General features: G+C 49.6%; 2 protein-coding genes across 2 annotated transcripts in view; one reads left to right on the top strand and one right to left on the bottom strand.

The window, feature by feature from the left end:
* The first annotated feature begins 4,404 nt into the window (after nt 1-4,404).
* The window catches only part of CASKIN2 (CASK interacting protein 2), a 52,803-nt gene continuing 39,630 nt past the window's right edge, over nt 4,405-17,577 (top strand). Inside the window, exon 1 of the mRNA XM_085077741.1 lies at nt 4,405-4,691. The gene's annotated coding sequence lies outside the window, so the exon portion shown is untranslated. The remainder of the gene's footprint in view (nt 4,692-17,577) is intronic.
* MCHR1 (melanin concentrating hormone receptor 1) lies at nt 4,672-10,779 on the bottom strand. Its single transcript, XM_085077751.1, has 2 exons — nt 10,417-10,779; nt 4,672-7,191 (listed from the first exon to the last, which is right to left on the bottom strand). Exons 1-2 carry the CDS (start codon nt 10,718-10,720, stop codon nt 6,143-6,145), a joined length of 1,353 nt encoding a protein of 450 aa, XP_084933877.1. The 5' UTR covers nt 10,721-10,779; the 3' UTR covers nt 4,672-6,142.

Here is a 17,577-nt window from a genome sequence, read left to right as displayed (position 1 = left end):
CCTCTTCTTCCCCCCTGCAGCCTTCAGAGCACCAGGAGATCTGGTGGGACCAGAGGGAAAGGCAGAAGCTGACTGTGCTCAGCCCTTTGCCCAACTGCACACAAAGCTGCTCTGCTCCTCTTCCCACTAAAGCCAGGAGTAATTAGCTGTGCTGTGGCAATATAATGAACAGTGGGGCTGGATTTGCTGGGTAAAGCCTCCCTCAGCACACAGGAGACATCCTAATTAGCCTGATTGGGCCACTACAAGATGTAGGGCTGATGGGGAGATGCTGGAATGTTGTTTTTCTTTTTTTTTTTTCCTTTTACCCTGAGCCTGAGAGTGTCAGGAAAAAGAGGGGGGAGGTTTCATTAAAATCCTCCCAAGAAAGACACATGATTTATTTCTCACGGAACAATCGGTGTTTCCCATGCTGCAGAAAGGCTGAATATTAATTACAGCAAATGAGCCCCTTCTCAATGAGCTGCCAGTGCTTGTTCTGAGACCTCAGCCCCCCAGTGCTGACTGGGAGCTGAGGCTGGCACAGCCTGGGAGCAAATGCTCGTGTACTTTCTTCAGTGGTGCAGTTGGCTGAGGAAAAGTATCTGGATCTGAATGAAAGCAAAGGGCAGGGAACTTGTTCTCACTCTGAGAGGTGACGTTTTACTCTTTTCTTTTCCTTCTCAAGTAGTTTCTGTGTTGATAACATGACAAATGTACATGTCCAGAGCACTTGAAGGTCTAAGTTGAATCCTAGTTGGAGTCTAGGAGGTGGTAACGAGCTGACCTTTAAGAAAAAATAAAAGTGGGAGGGAATTTTGTGCAAGTTGAAATCTGAAGTCTTAATTCATGAGCAGACAGGAAGGAGCCCTGATGTGAACAGCCTGCTCCTTTCACAATCTGTTTCAATTCCTTGCTGGGAGGGCCCTGGCTGCTGGGGAAGGTGCACCTCCCAGAGCAAAGCTCCTAAGGGAAAAAGTCAATGGGAGTTTTTAGAAGCTCTCATCAGAGACAACTTCACCCACTATTTCCATCCCTGTGCTTATCCCTATTGAGTCCTCTGTGCCAAAATATCTGAAAATGTTAGAATTTGGCTTTCTGTGTTCCAGCCCCATGGGAGAAGGGGTAGAGGACTGCATCCCAGAGCCTGGAGTGGGATGTGGGTGTGAGAAGTCCTGCTCCTGCTTGAGGCAGGATTCTTCTTTGCTGTGGCTGCCTAAGGAGAGCTCTGCTCTCTCTCCTGAAGTGCCTGGTAGAGCTGGGAATGCCAGCCTTGTGTTTCCACATGTAGGAAGGTAATTGTGAGATCTCCTCCAGACTTAGCAAAGGCAACTGAATAGAAACTAAACACCAGAATAATTAAAATGATGTCACTGACTCTCAGGCTGCCTACCCTGCGAGTGGAAACCTGCAGAGGACACAAGAGCACAGGCTGGAGGGAAGGGCTGACTCATCTGTTAACTTCGTTTTAAGTGGAAGAAGTAAGGTTTTGAGCTTAAACAGTGACACACTCAGGTTTTGGGTTAACTGAAGCTCGGAAAAACCATTGCCCCAAAGCCATTTCTGTGGATCTACAGATCCTATTGCCATGCAGTGCTGGATGATGGTGCAGTTTGGTACCTGGGGCAGAGTCTGCTCCCTGGGGTGCTAAAAACCCTCTCACTGCTGTGGTATCAACTGGTGTGATGGGCAGAACCTGACTCATTTCCAAAGGACTGGCCCTGTGTAGGGCTGCAGGATGGGCAGAACTTGGCTCTCATTTCCAAAGGACTGCCCCTGTGTGCACCTGCAGGATGTGGCCTTGAGCCTTTAGTGGTGCCTGTGCAGTTCAGCTGCTGTGCATGGGGAGGGTGAGGCTGATGCAGGGGCTTGGCTTTGTTGGAGCAGAGGATGGAGGGCTTTTTCCCTCCAATGGTGCAGTGATTTCCCCATTCCTCTGTAAATCCAGCTTCAAAATCCCTCTTCTGGAGACTGAAGGAGCCCTTCAGTGGGAGATGGGGGCTGTAGATGAGACATCCTTCCCCTTTTATTTCTCTCCTGTGTGTGTTTCCCATGTGCTGCTCCTCCCCAGCCCCCCAGGAGGGATGGAGCCAGTGGCAAGGGAGGTCTGGCTGTGCTGCTTTGCTAGCAGGAGGTGAGCAGGGAAGGGCACTGCTGTGTGGTCTCTGCATCTGGCAGGAGAATTTAGGAGAGGCGAGTGGGCTGGGAGCATATCTGTACCTGCCACGTGGCTCCTCTCCCACCGGTGAGCCTCTTGAATGAAATGTGTTCAATTAGCAGCCCAGGAGGATTGAGGAAACAGCATTAGTCAGGTTCTGGCTGTGTCCCAGGGGCCAGTGAGTCACCCCACCTTTCTTTCCCTCCTCCCCACCCTGCAGCTCCATCCGTGTGCTCCATCACGGCTGAGGTTTTCTCCTGGGCAGGTTTAGCTGTGCAGAGACTTCAGGTGGAGAAGGGTGTCCAGGGAAGGATGTCACCAGGACCTCAGCTCCAGCTTGCTGTTAGGGGTGGCTTGGCAGAGCTGTGACTGGGGGAAGGCAGTGGTTTATTTTGCTGCCTGAGTGGACACAGGGATGTGGAGAGTGGAACAGAGGTAACTGAGAAGGGTGAGCTGGGGGCTGAATCCTGCCATGACCAGCCAGGGATGGCTTTGTCACTAGCAGGGAAAGTAGGAGTAAAAGTCACTGGACCATCTGCCCTTTTGTGGGAGTTTATCAGCAGCAGAGCTGTGACATGTGGCTTCACTCGCACCTCTGAGGACAATGAGGGGAAGAGGAGGGGCTGGAGAGTGAACCCATCTGTCTCCCTGCTGTCTGACAAGGCAGCTCACAAACACATGGGATAAGTGCTGGCAAAATGAGCAGAGGAAATTTGTCTCCTCGAGTGTAGTAGGCTGTTGATCTGAAAAAACAGATTGGACAGCTTTTCTATCACCCTTTTTCTTTGGAGGTGTTCTTCCCCGGGTTTTTCAGCTGGATTTCCCTTTGGTTTCTCTCAGACAGGATAGAAAATGGGCTGTGTATGGGAAACAGGACGGCAGGGAAATGAGCTGCCTTATCTCTGTGCCCTTCTTCCCTCGCAGCAGCCCGGGCTCTCCATCCCTGCACAAGTGGCTGTGCCCTTCCCTACTTAGCAATTCCCTTTATTCAGGCTTCTGCTGCTGGTAACCAAGGCACTGAGACAGGAGATCACATAATAAATACAAAGAGCAGGGAGACAAAGACGTGAAGCTGAGCACAAACCAGAATGTCCGTGGACTCGCTGACAGAACAAAGCCAGTGTTCTGAAAAAGTTGGAAAAGGGATGTTTGAAGTAGGTCACACCACAGAGACTGTTTAGCTCCTGGAAAGCCTTTCCTTACCCCCCTGAGGTAGGGTGACACCTCTGAAGGCATTTGAGCCAAAGGTTTGCTCCAAAGCAGAGGCTTTTGCTCATCTCACACTGTGCTTTGGGGTGATTTTGGGAAGTTGACAAAAAATTATGTGCTGGCTGTGTTCCTTGCTAGTTTGCTTCCTGTCTGTACCTCTCTTCCCAGCCTCTCAATGCATACACAGATGTCCACATCCTTGTCTTCCCAAGGTGTATTTGTCACACTTTTATGGATGTACACTGAAAGGGAAGGACCCCACAGCCAATATTTAAACATTTGGACTAGGAAACCCTTCAGGACAGGCAGGAGGAGCACGAGGGAATGAAAACCATGAGCCTTTGCAGGGTGGTGGAAAGGGACACTGGATGGATGGGAAGTCTTGTCCCTGGTGTTGGGACAAATCTCTCCAGAAAGGCATACTGGAGAGATTTGTCCCAACCTCACACAGATGAGATCTAGCAGGACTTCAAACTGGGAAGGTGCCCATGTTGTGGTCAGTGTTGGACTGGTGTGTTGACTTCAGCCTGATGAGATCTGGGGAAGGTCTACCCCACAAAAACCCTTTTGGGTGCTACACCTGCTGGTGCTGGTCTCCCTTCTCGGTTAGCCCTTGGTGCCCCTGTGGTTTTTAGCATCCTGGTTAGCCCACTTGCCCCTGTGGCTTTTAGCACATGGCTTGGCCACGCCGGGTCAGACTGACTCACTCCAGATGGGAACAGACTCGTTCAACCATAAACACCTTTACTGGGTAAGCAAGATAATATCTTCAAACGTGCTGCTCTCCGAGAGAGCCCTGATAACTCAGTCTGTTTTCACTTCTCATACTTTCCTCACGGCTGGCACTAGAGGAAGAAACACCCACCCAGTCATTACCACCTCCTTTCCCAGAAAATGTGCCAGTTCTTCCCTTCCCTGCCTCATGGGAGAAAGGTAACACAATAGCTTCCCTTGTCCCGAGGGCAAGTCTGGCTGGCACAGCACACATCCTCCTCGACCTTCGCTCCATCCGAGCCCTTCAGGGAGAGTACTGACCAAAGAGCAGAGCAGCTCCGGGAAAAACAGCAGGTGGAAACTCCTGGCAGTTGAAACGGGCAAAGATTTTTCGAGCCATAAAGCTTGAAAGTTCCGCAGGTATCTGGCTTTGTTGGCCAGGGAAACACAGGCGAAAAACCCACGAGTTACCCTCAGTCACGGTGTGGATGTGCTGGTTTTGACAGAGCCTGGAAGAAAATACAGAGAGACCCTGTCCTGAGGTTGGTTCAGTGACTCAGAAAGCAGCATGCTGCAGCTGATGGTGTCAAAGGTGCTCGTGTTGCACACCTGACTGCTGTGATCGCCAGAGGTGAGCAAACAGCTCTGTGTTCTCTACAGGGTGTAGGCTGGAGTACTGGCTGTACTTAAAAACACTTCCAAGTGTGATATGTGTGCATCAGGTGCACCTGTAAGTGTCTGTGTGTGGCTTAGAGCATCCTGTGCAGGTGACACAGTTGACTTTATCCTGACTGTGGAGCTGAGTGAGGGTGAACTTCTGTTCAGGGCATATCGTGGGTGGCTGGTGGTGTGAAACCATGAGCGTGGTGTAACAAATTCCTTTGGACTGTTTGATGTTTTTAATTCTTGAAATTAAATCCATCTACAGTAACCAGTCCCTCCGTGTCTGACAAAGTGTTGAACAATGCCTGCTGGTCCCCGCGGAGCCCAGCACAGGCTGTCGGTGTAATCCCTGCTTTGAGCTGATCTCTGCTGTCTTTTCTCTGTTTTATAATGAGCAGAGTTATTTCCTAACCTCCGACTGTTAAAGCCGCGTATGCAACACACAGACATTTAATTTTCCCTCTTTTAACTTTGTGTAAAGCGTTTGTTATTTTTTGAGGAAGCTGCATAAGCAACTCTGCTTCCCCTGAGCTGCTTTTTCACAGCTCCTCGCTCCACGGATCTCTGCACATTGTGATTTTTAGTCCTGTTTAAAACCCTCTGCCGGGGGTTCCCCAATGGCCATGCAGACTGTGAGGCACAAGAGCAGCATGAAGAACTAGCACAGTGAAAATCTGCTCGTTGGCATGAAAAGCCACAAAGCTGGTGTTAGCAGCAGTAGTTTTGAGAATTCTTTGCAGTCCCTTGAAGCAGTGTGATTATTATGTGCCTGATTTTGCTTGAAATATTTAGGATTAGCATCAAAATGAGCCAGTTCTTGAAATATTTTGGTTGCCAAACAATACAGCCCGCTGGAGGCAGACGGGGCCAGACTGAAAGGCCAGGCAACAGGGCTGGTTAAGATTTCTGTCCCCAAGATCTCTCTGCTGTGTGCTTCTAGGATATCAGCACAGCCAGCAAAGTCTGCAGATTACTTATTAAAAAAAAAAATAAAGTTATGACATTGTGGTTCAAAGGTTCAAGTTTTGAATGAAGAAGCTCTATATGACAAGCTGCTTAGGAACCCTGGTCGGGCCAAGAGGTGAGGAATCACTGGGCAGTGTTGATAGAGGTTTTGCTTTTCCAGGGTGAATATTCTTCCTGGAAATCCTCTTGTTGCCCTTTCTCTCTTTTCCATTCATCCTCTTTGGGGTCCCAATGGTGGCAGAGTCCTCCCGTGCAGGATGGAAAGCAGCAGCACACAATGTCTCAAAGGCGGGGAGCAATGCAGGAGCAGAGCAATGGAAAAGAGAGGCACCTGGACTCTTGGAGCTGGAAATTTGTAGCCCACAGGCTTCTCCAAGACCTGCCCAAAGCTGCTGCTCCTCCATCAACTCCCAGACCCATAGGCTTTCTGCTGTGCCCTCCCTTTGGAGAGCTCTAGTGAACAGCCACAGTCACCGGCAGCGAGCGCGGGGAAAAGTCCTCCAGAAACTGAGTCTGCTGGGTGGATTCTGGCACCAGCTTCAGGCACACGCTGGCCTCTGTCATGCTGTTGTTGTTGGCAGAGCTGCTGTTGCGACAGGGCTCTTTGGCAGGGCGGATGGCCACCAAGAACTGGCGCTTGAAGGTCTCGCTGAGGGCGATGTAGAGGAAGGGGTTGAGGCAGCTGTTGGCGTAGCCCAAGCTGATGGCAAAGTTGTAGGCGTAGAAGAAAGCCATGGATGGGGTGTCGATGCCCAGGTGAACCAGCTGGAGGATGTAGAAGGGAGCCCAGCAGATGAAGAAGGCAGAGCAGATGGCAACTGCCATGCGGGTGACCTTCTTGGTCCTCACACGGAGGCTCCTCTGGGGCAGTGGCACCACAGTGGTGGCCATGTGCTGCAGGATCTTGAAATACACCACGCAGATGATGACCAAGGGCACGGCGAAGGCCAGCATGAACTGGTAGAGGGTGAACCAGTAGATGTCAGTCTCCGGGTTGGGCAGCAGGAGAGCACAGCGCACGGTGCCATCCTCCAGGGGCATGAGGCCAGCGTACATCCACACGGGGATGATGGTCAGGAAGGACAGGAGCCACACCAGGCAGATGACCAGCGCTGCGACGCACGGCGTGCGGACGTAGGTGGATTTGAGGGGGTAGACGGTGGCCAGGTAACGGTCCAGCGTCATCACGGTGAGGATGTTGGTGCTGGTGATCTGGCTGTTGGTGTCCAGGGCGGTGATGATGGTGCACAGGGGAGCTCCAAAGTACCACGAGCCGTTGCCTAGGAGCTGGTGGATGAGGAAGGGCATGCCCAAGAGGAAGAGGAGGTCCACGATGGAGAGGTTGAAGATGAAGATATCAGGCACGGTCTGTTTGCATCTCAGCTTCCTCTTCTTGACGATGGTGTAGATGACGATGAGGTTCCCCACGATGCCCAGGAAGCAGATGATGCTGAAGAGGCTGGGCATGATCACATTGGTGTGTGGTGCTGGCCTCTCTGCTACTGCCAAAACAAACCAGAGCAGTGAGTGCAGCCCAGAGACAACATCTTTACAGCTCTGTGTTCTTGCCCTGCCCTGCAGGTGGACCCTTCCCCACCAAAGACATAGCTTGGAATGATTTTTAATAACCTTTGAAGTACTTGGAGAGGCTTAGCTGGGGATTTGACACTTCCTTCTCAGCCCCTCAGTACATGCACATGCTACCCAAACCTGTGTAGGCGTCTTCCCTCAGCTCTCCTGATGTGCTTCTGTCCTGCTCTGCAACTCCCCAGCCCTTTTTTTGAGGGACCAACATCAGGCTCTGCTTTCACCTCTGCACCTGACAGAGCTGAGAGGAACTTTTATTCCAGGGAGTGCTGTGTTTTAAGCTGTTTTTGAGGGGAGTGGGTGAAGCAGCTGCTGTTTCACACACTGGAGAAGTAAAGCCTTTCTGTGGGTGCCAAAATCTGGATAAAGTCAATGCTCAAGCTGCTGTCAGGAAGTTTCAGCTCAGCTGTTGGGTAGTTTATTGTATAAAGAGACAGAGTTCATTGGCCATGCAGGCAGACAGCTCATGCTTATCTGTATGGTGAGATCTGGGACTGTGCCCTGGCTGTGTCCCAGTTTTCTTGTCAGGGTTAGGTCAAAGAACATTCTCCTTTCCATCTTCCTTCCCTGCCTCTCTCCCTTTTTCTAGTTCCTTTCATAGAAAGAAACTCAAGTGTATGGCCAGCCAGGGATTTGGGGTATATTTCAGAGGGGCCCTTCAACATGTCCTCATTCCACAAGGAGAAAAAATGCTTAAAGCTGCAGTCTTTGAGTCCTGGATGTGGGGGGATTTCCAAGGCAAAATTCTTGCCTGATAACATTTAGCTTATCCACACCAATGCTTGATTGTTGCTCTTTGGGGTTGGAGGCCCAAACATAACCAAATTCCCATTGGCCTTGTCCCTCACCTGGGTGTAAAATCACATTTTGAAGCCACAAGCTCTTGGTCACAGAAGGTGGTGTCGAAGGCAGTGCTGGTGGTGCTCTCTGTTCTGCAGTGTGCTGGAGTCTGAAATAGCCCTTCTTAGCTGAGGTAGATCTCATTTCATCTCATTACTCCTCTCCTATGGGAGCTGGTGGGGTTTTTTCTAGGAAAAGGTTTTGTGTGAGTTATTGATGTGGCTGTTACAAGGACTGTGTGTGACAGCCCCTCAGCTTCGGCTGCTTTTCATTGAATTGCAGATGATTCAATGTGCTGCTAATTGGAAATGCTTTCAGTCACTGAACTATTCCATCTCCCTAGCAGCAGAAGTGGGGAAGCCTCCTCCAACAGAACCTAGGGAAATCTTGAAAATGAGATTAAGTGGAATAACAGATACTCTACAGGTGCAGCCTTTGCCAAAGAGGTGTCTGTTTGCTGACATGGTATTTGCTGACTTTGACCTCCAGAATTCTGAAGTACAAACTTCTCCACATTTACTTCAGTGTGACAGAGAAGTTTGACAGAATTGGCAAGATAGCTGGGGCTACACTGCTGGCCTGTGGCTGGAAAAGTGTGTGCCATATTTCAGTGCTCTCAGAAGTGGACCATGATGAGCTGCCACTGGCTCAGTCCTTCTGGCATTAGGAAGCAGCCAGCTCAGGCAGAAACAAGTCCAAGGCCAGTGCCAGAGACCAATAAAGCAGTTGCTGCACTGTTTTATTGGGAAGCCTCTCTGCAGGTGTCAGAAAGCAGCCAATGAGGCATAGGAGAACCAGCAGGGGCTTGAAGGTGGAAACCAGGCTTGGCTGATAAGACAAAAAAGCCTTGTCCAGATCATTTGTGAGGGTTTAAGTGGTCCCTGCTCCTCCTGGTGACTCCTTAAGGCAAGGAAATGTCCCCTGTTATGTGATTTTTAGTAGATAGCATACAGCCATCAGCACCCTGCTGAAACCTGACACTCTTCAGCATCCAACTTCTGCATCCCTTGAGCATCCAAATAGATCTCATGCTTCCTTAATGCTGGAAGATGGAGGACTGACTAGAAATTGGAAGATGATGACTCTGGTTCTGCTGTTCTGTTACAAGTTCTGATCTCCTTTCTTTCAACTGCAGACTTTATGAGTGTGATGGCAGTGGATCGTATGAGTGAAATATAAATGCCACATGGTTAGCTGGAATTTAGGACAAAACATCCTTTTTTTCCTGCAGAATAATCAATACAGTGCTCATGGTGATCCCATAACATTTGGAATGAGCTCAGCTGGCCTCAGAGCAGGATGTGTGCACACCCAAAGCCTTTGTGTGAGAGGTGGTCTGTGCAGTGCTGTAGCATCTGTCCTGCTGGAGGTGTCTGTACAAGCAGGACCCTCAAGAATTATCAGCTGCACTAATTTGAAGCTGTAGTTCATGTGTGTTTTATAGGCTGAAGTCAGAAGAGCACGACTATCAAACGCTCAAAAGTTACCTCTTTTCTAAAGTCTCTTTCATCTTGAGACATCATTGAATCTGAGTTTTCCGTGCTGCTTTTGTGCATATCCAAGTGAATATATTTTGTATTGAAGCAGCTACTTCAGGCATTGATTTGTCCTTTCTTGTAGGTCTCTGGCTGCCCTGATAGTTTTTCTGAAAGTCCCAAAGGGGCTGCACTATGTGAACTGAATGAGGACTGGGCTAATTTTTTTCTCTAGGGTGGTTGTCATTCTAAGCCATTCCCTGATACTTAAGACACTTCATCTTCATTGTATTTCATAAGGAAGTACCTAAGGCACACTTTTGGTTTCTAAAGGACTCTGCTGGTGCAGAGAGAGTCAAAGATCACAGATAAACCACCTTCTGCTGAAGAGTTTCACCAACTTGCACCATTGCCAGCTGACCTGCCTGATCCTAAACTATTGATTTGGGAACAAGGTAGCATGGAGAAAATGGGAGACTGGTGAGGATCTCCAGCACTATCTCATTCTCTCCGTGCTTCCCTCCCTGTCTAGCCGGGCTGGTTCCTTCCTTCCCAGCAGCCAGGACCTGCGGGCTGCTGGAGTTCTGCCTGGCAGCCAACAGGTAGCGGCTGGCTCCTAGCCGCCGTGGCCAGCGGCGGGTCGGGCTGTGTTTCTGGGTCCGGAGGGGTCTCGCACCCCCGGGGCACTCAGCCCGTCCCTCCTGCCCGGCGCTGTCCGGCCTGGGCTGCTGAAAGCCGCCCGGTTGGGGTGCAGGGGTCCGCGCTCCAGCGCCCCTTGTCCCCCCCAGCCCCGTATCGCCCCCAGCCCCGCCGAGCCCCGCTCACCTGAGCCGTTCCGAGCCTCCGGCGCCGAGAAGTTGCGGGAAGAGTTCCCGGGGGCCATGGCAAGACTGCCGGGAGCAGGCACCGAGAAAGTTGGGCAAGTTCCCTGGGCGGCGGGCTGCTCCGGGGGGAAGGAGCTCTCCAGCAGCCGGCGAGCAGCGGCTGAGGCTGGGCTGCGCTCCGTTCCGCTGGCTGCTGCAGCCCCGACGAGCCCGGAGCGGGTTCTGACATCAAGCAGCAGCACACACGAGCATCCCTGGCCGCCGGGGGAGGAACGCGGAGCGCGGCTGGGCAGTGCCCTGCACATCACACCCAGAGGGGATGGAGGGATGGATGGATGCGATCCGCGCCCTCCCGGCCACAGCCAGCCCGTTCTCGCCGGCGTCAGCAGGAGTAGCAGATTTCTGCCTTTTAAGTAGCTCTGATCTGCCTTCGGTGTGTGTTTTTCTCTTCTTTACAGACACATGCACTTTTCATCCCCGAGTCATAGGCACAGCCCCAGTGTTAAGGAAGCAAATTACCCACTGAAAACTCTGTTGCTTTGACTCTCTAACCCCTCTAACTTCAATTCCAACCTGAGACACCACTTGTAATTAATTCTCTGCTGTTTTCTGCTGCTCTGCTTCTTGCCACAGCTCGTTTACTTCCTAGCTCCAGAAATTAGCTCTATTGCTAGCTCAGATTTTGTCTTCTATTTGCCTTAAAAATACTCAGCAAGGACTCCCTTGGGTTTTAAGAAGCTGTTTTACTCTTTTTCTTTGCCTTGCCAGAGCAGTAGCCTGTTCTTTTCTGTGGTTTTGAGCTGATGATTTTGTTGTGCTTCCTGGCCACTGTTTATACTCGAGATGGGCTCCTCCATTACAGCTTGATAAATCACATGTTACCAGGGCAAACAGATCGTTCTGTACCTCGGAGCAATTCCTGCACTGAGAAAAACATGATATCGTGTCAGAAGCCTGTGAGAAAACCAGGAGCAACAGGCAGGTTTCTCTGTGGCAGAGCACAGTGTAGGGGATTGGGTTTGCTTTATAAAAACTACATATGTCTGTCTGGAAATTTCCCTTCCTTCTGTCTTTCTCTCTGTAGTTGCAAAGGCTGGCATCAACTGTAGGAGGCATTTTTTGGAGCTTCCCAAGTCTGTAGGAATCATTCTGTACCAGTAAAAAGGAGGCCCAACATACCCAGAGCAGCAATCCCAGCATGGGCTGTCAGCCAGATTTGGCAGCAGCATTTTCAGTATTGGCCATTTTTGTGTAACCCAAAGGAGTTAATCACTATTAGGTTGTCCTCTAGTGGACCAGCAGCAGACAGAAACCTGGAGCACATTTTGCCCAGCCATTGCAGCTCTTAGCAATCAGAGACAGGCAGGGGTCAATTTGCTTTGCTGTAAGGATTTTGTTGAGTCTCTGGAGTTGTCTCAGTCAGTGATCTGCCTGTGAGTTGTTTTCCATGGCAGGTATTTGTGGTACCTTAGTTTTGAACACGCACAGCTTGTGAAAAAGTGGTGTTTCTCAGTCAGTATTTTATTAGAGTCTTTTTGTCCCTCACATGTTGGCTGAATGCTGGTGTTTATCTGGATGGGGTCACTGCTGCAAAACAAGCAGCAGTTTGTGTGTGGGTGATGGAGCGTTGTGAACAGGCTGCTGTCCTCTGCAGTGAGTGCCTTCAGGTAATTTAGCTTTATCCAGGCTTGAAGTATGGATTATGAGTGTTTGCATGGGAAACTGGTAGGCAGTTGCTATTCCAAACATTTTCCCTGCACAGACAAGCTCCTACTCACTTTCCCTGGAGAGGAATGAGCTATCTTATAGCTTTCAAAGAAAGCATCTGACATTTAAATGTAGCAGTTGTTCCAAAGCACAGCTTTATTTTTAATTTGCAATCTCAACTGTTGCTGTTCACTTAGAAACGCCTCACAGTTGAGGAAGCTGTAATTCCCTCTTCTCAGCTGTAGAGGCACAAAACCCCACAGCAGCTCTGTCCCTGATGCACACGTGTGACAGCTGACATGACAAAGCCATGCTCAGCATCTGAGATTTGCCTCACCACCATGGCTGTGTCACTGCTTTACTACTGGGCTTTTACATTCAGACTTCGACAAGGTTTGTTTTTCCCTTTTTCTTTTTTTTCGCTCTGTCAATAAACTGTGGAAGTTCTTGCCCCGGGGAGGGAGTGGTTGTACAGAGTTTTGCCGAGTTGAAGGGAGGAATATTAACCGCAGGAACTGGTGATGCACAGCCTGTCTGTGCACAGAGCTCACGAGCAGGCACAGTAATCGCCTCGTTATCTGCCTGAACACTTGAAGACAGCAGCTCTCTGAAGGACTGGTTCTGTGAGTGTTCATCTGCTGGAAACTGCAGCAGGGATGAGCTCTCAGGGGACCCTGGGATAAAGCCGATGAGTTGTACTAACCACTGCATGTAATTACAAGGAAGATTGAGGCACTAAACCCTTGAAAACACCTCTTAAAGGAGAGATAGAGTAATTAACATTTAGGCAGGGAGCTGCCATCTCGACGGCCTAATGATGTAGATAAAAGTGAGGAAATGGAGCTCAGCCCTTGAACATAAAAGAAAGAAAAATTACTTCTTCCAACAGACTTGGCATCACCACTACACTTAGACCATCCCGTCTGCAACATCGCTGTTATGAAGAAAGATAGTAATCATCCAAAGCTGCTGCTAGGCAAATTCTGCAACCAGGGGAAGAATCTGGCTGGTCTAACAGCAGTTCAACCCTGAAAGGTTCTTGCATTTCAGTAATGAGTTATATTTCCTGTGCCTGTCCCAGCTGGAGATCCTGACTTACGCAACACCAGTGGAACTGCAGCATCCCGTGAGGCAGAGCAGCGCCGGCTTCTGTTACCGTGCTACTGAAACCATTTCCCCAGCTGCTTTCACCAAATAACTTCTCATTAAATGGAGACTTTCTCATTTGCTAAATATTTATTTAGCACCTGGCTGCTGCTCTGATTTGCACTCTGGAGAGAGGAGCCTTCACTGAGAGCCAAGTTGCAAATCCTCCCCTCTCACTCACTGCTCTCCTTACTCATGACTCCAGACTTACAGAATGAATCTCTGCATTTTTATTGCTTAGCTCTTTGTGATTACATTGATCAAGTAGCCTAATGGGTGAAGTTTTGCCCTTATAGTGGGCTTAGGGATAGGGATGATCTCACTCAGGATGTGTTAGACATGGTGCATCAACCCTCCACAGTGACTGAGTGCTGCCTTTGTCTGATGGCTGCACGTCACTGTCCCTTCTTTACAGACAAGTTTGGTGAAGTAGTTTCCAACTGCTGTTCCATTTTACCTCCCTTGATTCTGGAAAGTAATCATTCTATTCTTTGCCACATAACATTTTCTTTCCCTGTAAGATGAGAAGTGATAGCAAACTTAAATAATTTCCCTGAAGCCACATACTGAGCTTCAGGTCAAAAACTGACAGCAATTCTCTCTGCAACAGCCCTGGCTTAGGCAGCATCTTATCCATCTTCCTGCCATGTCTATCTCAGCACAACTGTTTGTATCTCCACAGAGGGATGTGTGCTGAATGTAATCATATGATTAAAAAACCCCTAAACACAGCAAACTCAAATGGTTGGAGGAGTAGGTTTGTGAAGGCAGCTTGGCAGGTGCTGCTGTCATTGACCCAGATGTGCACAGCTGGTCTGGCTGGTTTGGAAGGAAGCTGATGTGGTGTTGGTGCCTGACTTGATTCAGGTTAGTGCTACTGTGTGATCCAGTTCTGCCCTGAGCTGCTATTAATGAACAAGGAGCCTAAGCCATGAGCAAACTCCTGATTTCCCAACTCCCAGGCTCTGCTTTCTCTTCCACATGAGCATCTGGAATGAAAGCAGCAGGTGAATTCCCTTTCTCAGCTGCTGGATAGCCACATGTGGCTTTACAGGAATACTTCAGCTAAATGGTCATCTAAGCTCTCCTGTTATCTGTGCTGGATTTCTAATTAATTAGCACAAAGTGGGCATTTATCTGAAGCCAGATGATGACCTCCTCTCTCCCCGCAGGTTCCTGCCCTTGAAATGACAGGTCCGAGCTGCCTGGCTCATTCCAGTCCCACGCTGCTAATTTGAGGTTTTAGCCCTCAGCCTCTGCTCATCCCACTGCTCTCAGCAAGCCAAAGGCCAGGGCAGCACCTTCTGTGGTTTTGTTTTCATTGCTAAAGGTTAGAGCCTCCCAGAGACAAAGGCACGGCCAAAAATAACAAGGGGCTAAGCAGGACTTGCCCTGTGACAGGGAAGCTGAGAGGCTGGAGGGCTCCAGGGCTGGTCAGCCGATGTGCTGAGCTCAGGGATGTGGATGTGTGCTTGGTGAAACGGGTAGATCCCCTTGGCAGAGATAAAAAGCTGCCAGCAGCTCTGACGTTGGACAGGAACAGCCAGGAGCCCTCAGGGAGACAAATCCTGCCTCGGGGTATGTATTTGTTGTTAGTCTCTGATTCTCTTTTACAAGAACAGGCATTACACAAGGAGCAGGCAGCTGTAACCTGAATTCCTCATGAATCTGAACTTGGGGGGGAAAAAATTTTGGCTTAGATCTGTGACTTGTGGATAACTGTGGGGCTCAAGAGGAGGCAGAGCAGGAGGATTGATGCTGGAGGTTGATGACCAAGAACAAGTGCCTACCCAACCCAGAATGAGTGCCATGCTATCCTTCTTTTCAATGAGAATTAGGATGTTGTTAAGCTTGGAAATGGAAATTACAGATCCAAGATGAAGCAAAAGGGAAAATCCTGAGAGATTCAAGTCAGGGAAACGAGATAAACTCCATTCGGTGTCTGGAAAGAGCTGTCACATGAAATTGCAAATCCAAGTCTAAGGATTTGTGACAGAGCTAATAAAAAAGTGGTGTTTTATAACCAGAGACTGCAATCCTGCTGCCTGGTCCCTGAGCAGGGGCACGGGGAAGAGAAAGCAGCAATAGCTGATTTTTGAGCTGTGGTAGGGTGACTCCACCAGAAGTCCAGTAAATTTGATACAGCATGTCACAGGAAATTTTTAGTTTGCAGAAGATGTGGACAAGCACAAAACCTGCAAAATTAATAAGGAATTAAATCCCAAGTGAAACTAAAGCCTTGTGTCAAGGGGGGTGTTAGCAGTGGTGGAATGAGATGGGAAACCCTCCTGACATGGACCTGCAGGCCCCAGGAAAAGCTCTGCTCACCTCAGCAGCTGGGTCGCTGGAGCAGCCAGATGTTCCTTTCCTCTCCACTTCCCCAAGGAAAACCAACCATATGTTCCCTGTGCTGCTGCAGGGCACACAGGCATCTGCTGGGGCTGGAGGCAGTGGCTCAGGGCAGTGGAAGAGGTGGGGACCTTTTAAAATGATAATGAAAAAGTAAAATGACGCTCACTTATGAAAACAATAATTGGTAAAGCGCTTTGCCTCCTGGGCTGTTAAACACTGAGAGCAGGGGCAGATGCTCTAGCAACAGCAGCCAGCATTTGTTATCAGCTGGGAGTTCATTAGCTGGAACGATGGGAGAGGAGCAGGATGTGGGTTCAGTGTGAGCTCCCTGCTTAAAATGGCTCAGAAAAAGGTAAATGCAATTCACAGAAGGACCTGCTGTGATGTTTCCCTGGCTGGAGTTACTGCTGTTGTGTAAACTGAGGGAGAAGCTTCCTCTGGAATCTTCTGTGGATTCTTCATCTTTCATGTCCAGACCGACACAGAAAGTTGAGCTGCAGAAACACTGAGTGAGTCAGGACAGAGTTAGGGCACAGGGGGTGACCAGGGTGATGTTGTGGATGAACAGACCTGGTACCACATCCAGTTCTGCTGGTTAAACTCATAGAAAAGATGCTTTCTCAGATGGTGCTTTCATTCAGAATCAGTGCAGGTTACAGGAGAAGGGTTAAACAAGCAGAAGTTGGCCATTTTGCTGGTTGCCTTAAAATATTTGGAGGGAGTTCATCTGGATAAAAATCAGCCCTAAATGTTATTTTTGATTGACTCGGTTCCTGGAGGGTTTTGTGGCAGTGGAGGATGTGGATACATCACTGGAATGCTTTCTAAATGTCCCAGTTTGCCACTGGGCGTCTTTCTCTCCTCTCACCCTGATTTTGCCTGCTGCATGAGAAGGGCTGTTGGTCTAGAAGGCAGCAGGGATATTTCTACTGCCTCCTGCCCTGGGTTATTCCTCTGTGCCAAAGGCCCCTTCCCACATCTTGAGCCACCATAACCCCGTGGTTCAGCACACTCAGATCGTCTTTCCACTGGCACTGTGCAGAGTGGCCTGGTGATGCCTGGGTTTTTTAGGTTTTTTTCTCTATTCCTTATTTTCCAGACTGGGGTGACAGTCAGTGTCTTTGTAAAGCCATTTTAAATGTGCTAAGTTTTGTATAAGACCACGTGTGTGTGTGTATGAATCTGGGCTGCTGAGGCTGCAGCTGGGGTTGTCAGCAGACCCAGGAAGCCAGACCTATCGCTAGGTCCAGGATTTATTCCCATCAGAAAAACATTGTTAATTAAAGCCTCCTTCTGAAAGGAATTTCTTAGCCACACTAGAGGGATAACAAAGTGAAAGCCATGTCCTTAATCCTGCCCTTTCATCTCCCAGAAATTCCTTCCTCTCCCGTCTCTTTCTCTGTGTCCTGATTGTTAAAAGAAATGAGAAATAATTTCCACTTGGAAAAAACCCAAGACAACAAAACTCCAGCCCAGCTGATCGCAGCAGAAGCCAAGGAGACGGAGCTGAAAGGAGGGAGCTGTTAATGAAGCATCAGCAGCGAGCCAGGGGCAGGAGCTGGAGCCCATCCAGATGGCACTGCTAATTCCCTGCATCCACTTTACACGCGTGTCCTCCCGGGAAGAGCTCGGCCGAGCGCCGCTCTCCAGCGCTGGTCAGCTGCAGCCTCACCCCCAGCCCCAGGAGGGGATTTGCCTGGGTTATTCCAGGCCTCCAGATCAGCTCATCCCAATTCCCCCCATGGATGGGGAATGACATCTTCCCTGCTGACCGTCAAGGGGAAATGGAGTTTGGTTTTCAGCAGTGCATTCCTGTATGGATGCATCAGCAGTCGGATTGCTGCTCTCCTTCCAGCCATCCCCATTAGCGTGGAAGGGCCAGGAGTGAGGAACAGAGGGAGCAAAGGGGATGGAGGGATCAATAAGAATGGAGAGCAGAGCTGCTGGCAGCGTGGGG

The sequence above is a fragment of the Lichenostomus cassidix genome, chromosome 18 (assembly GCF_008360975.1).
Source record: "Lichenostomus cassidix isolate B80296 chromosome 18, HeHo_3.0, whole genome shotgun sequence".
NCBI lineage: Eukaryota > Metazoa > Chordata > Aves > Passeriformes > Meliphagidae > Lichenostomus > Lichenostomus cassidix.
This window is presented reverse-complemented; position numbering and strand designations above follow the sequence as displayed.

What these genes read in the sequence shown, in the direction of transcription:
- MCHR1 (XM_085077751.1), bottom strand. Translation starts at nt 10,720, where the DNA reads ATGTGCAGGGCACTGCCCAGCCGCGCTCCGCGTTCCTCCCCCGGCGGC. An exon ending in GGAGGCTCGGAACGGCTCAG is followed by an intron (nt 7,192 to 10,416) that starts GTGAGCGGGGCT and finishes TTGTTTTGGCAG; the next exon opens with TAGCAGAGAGGCCAGCACCA.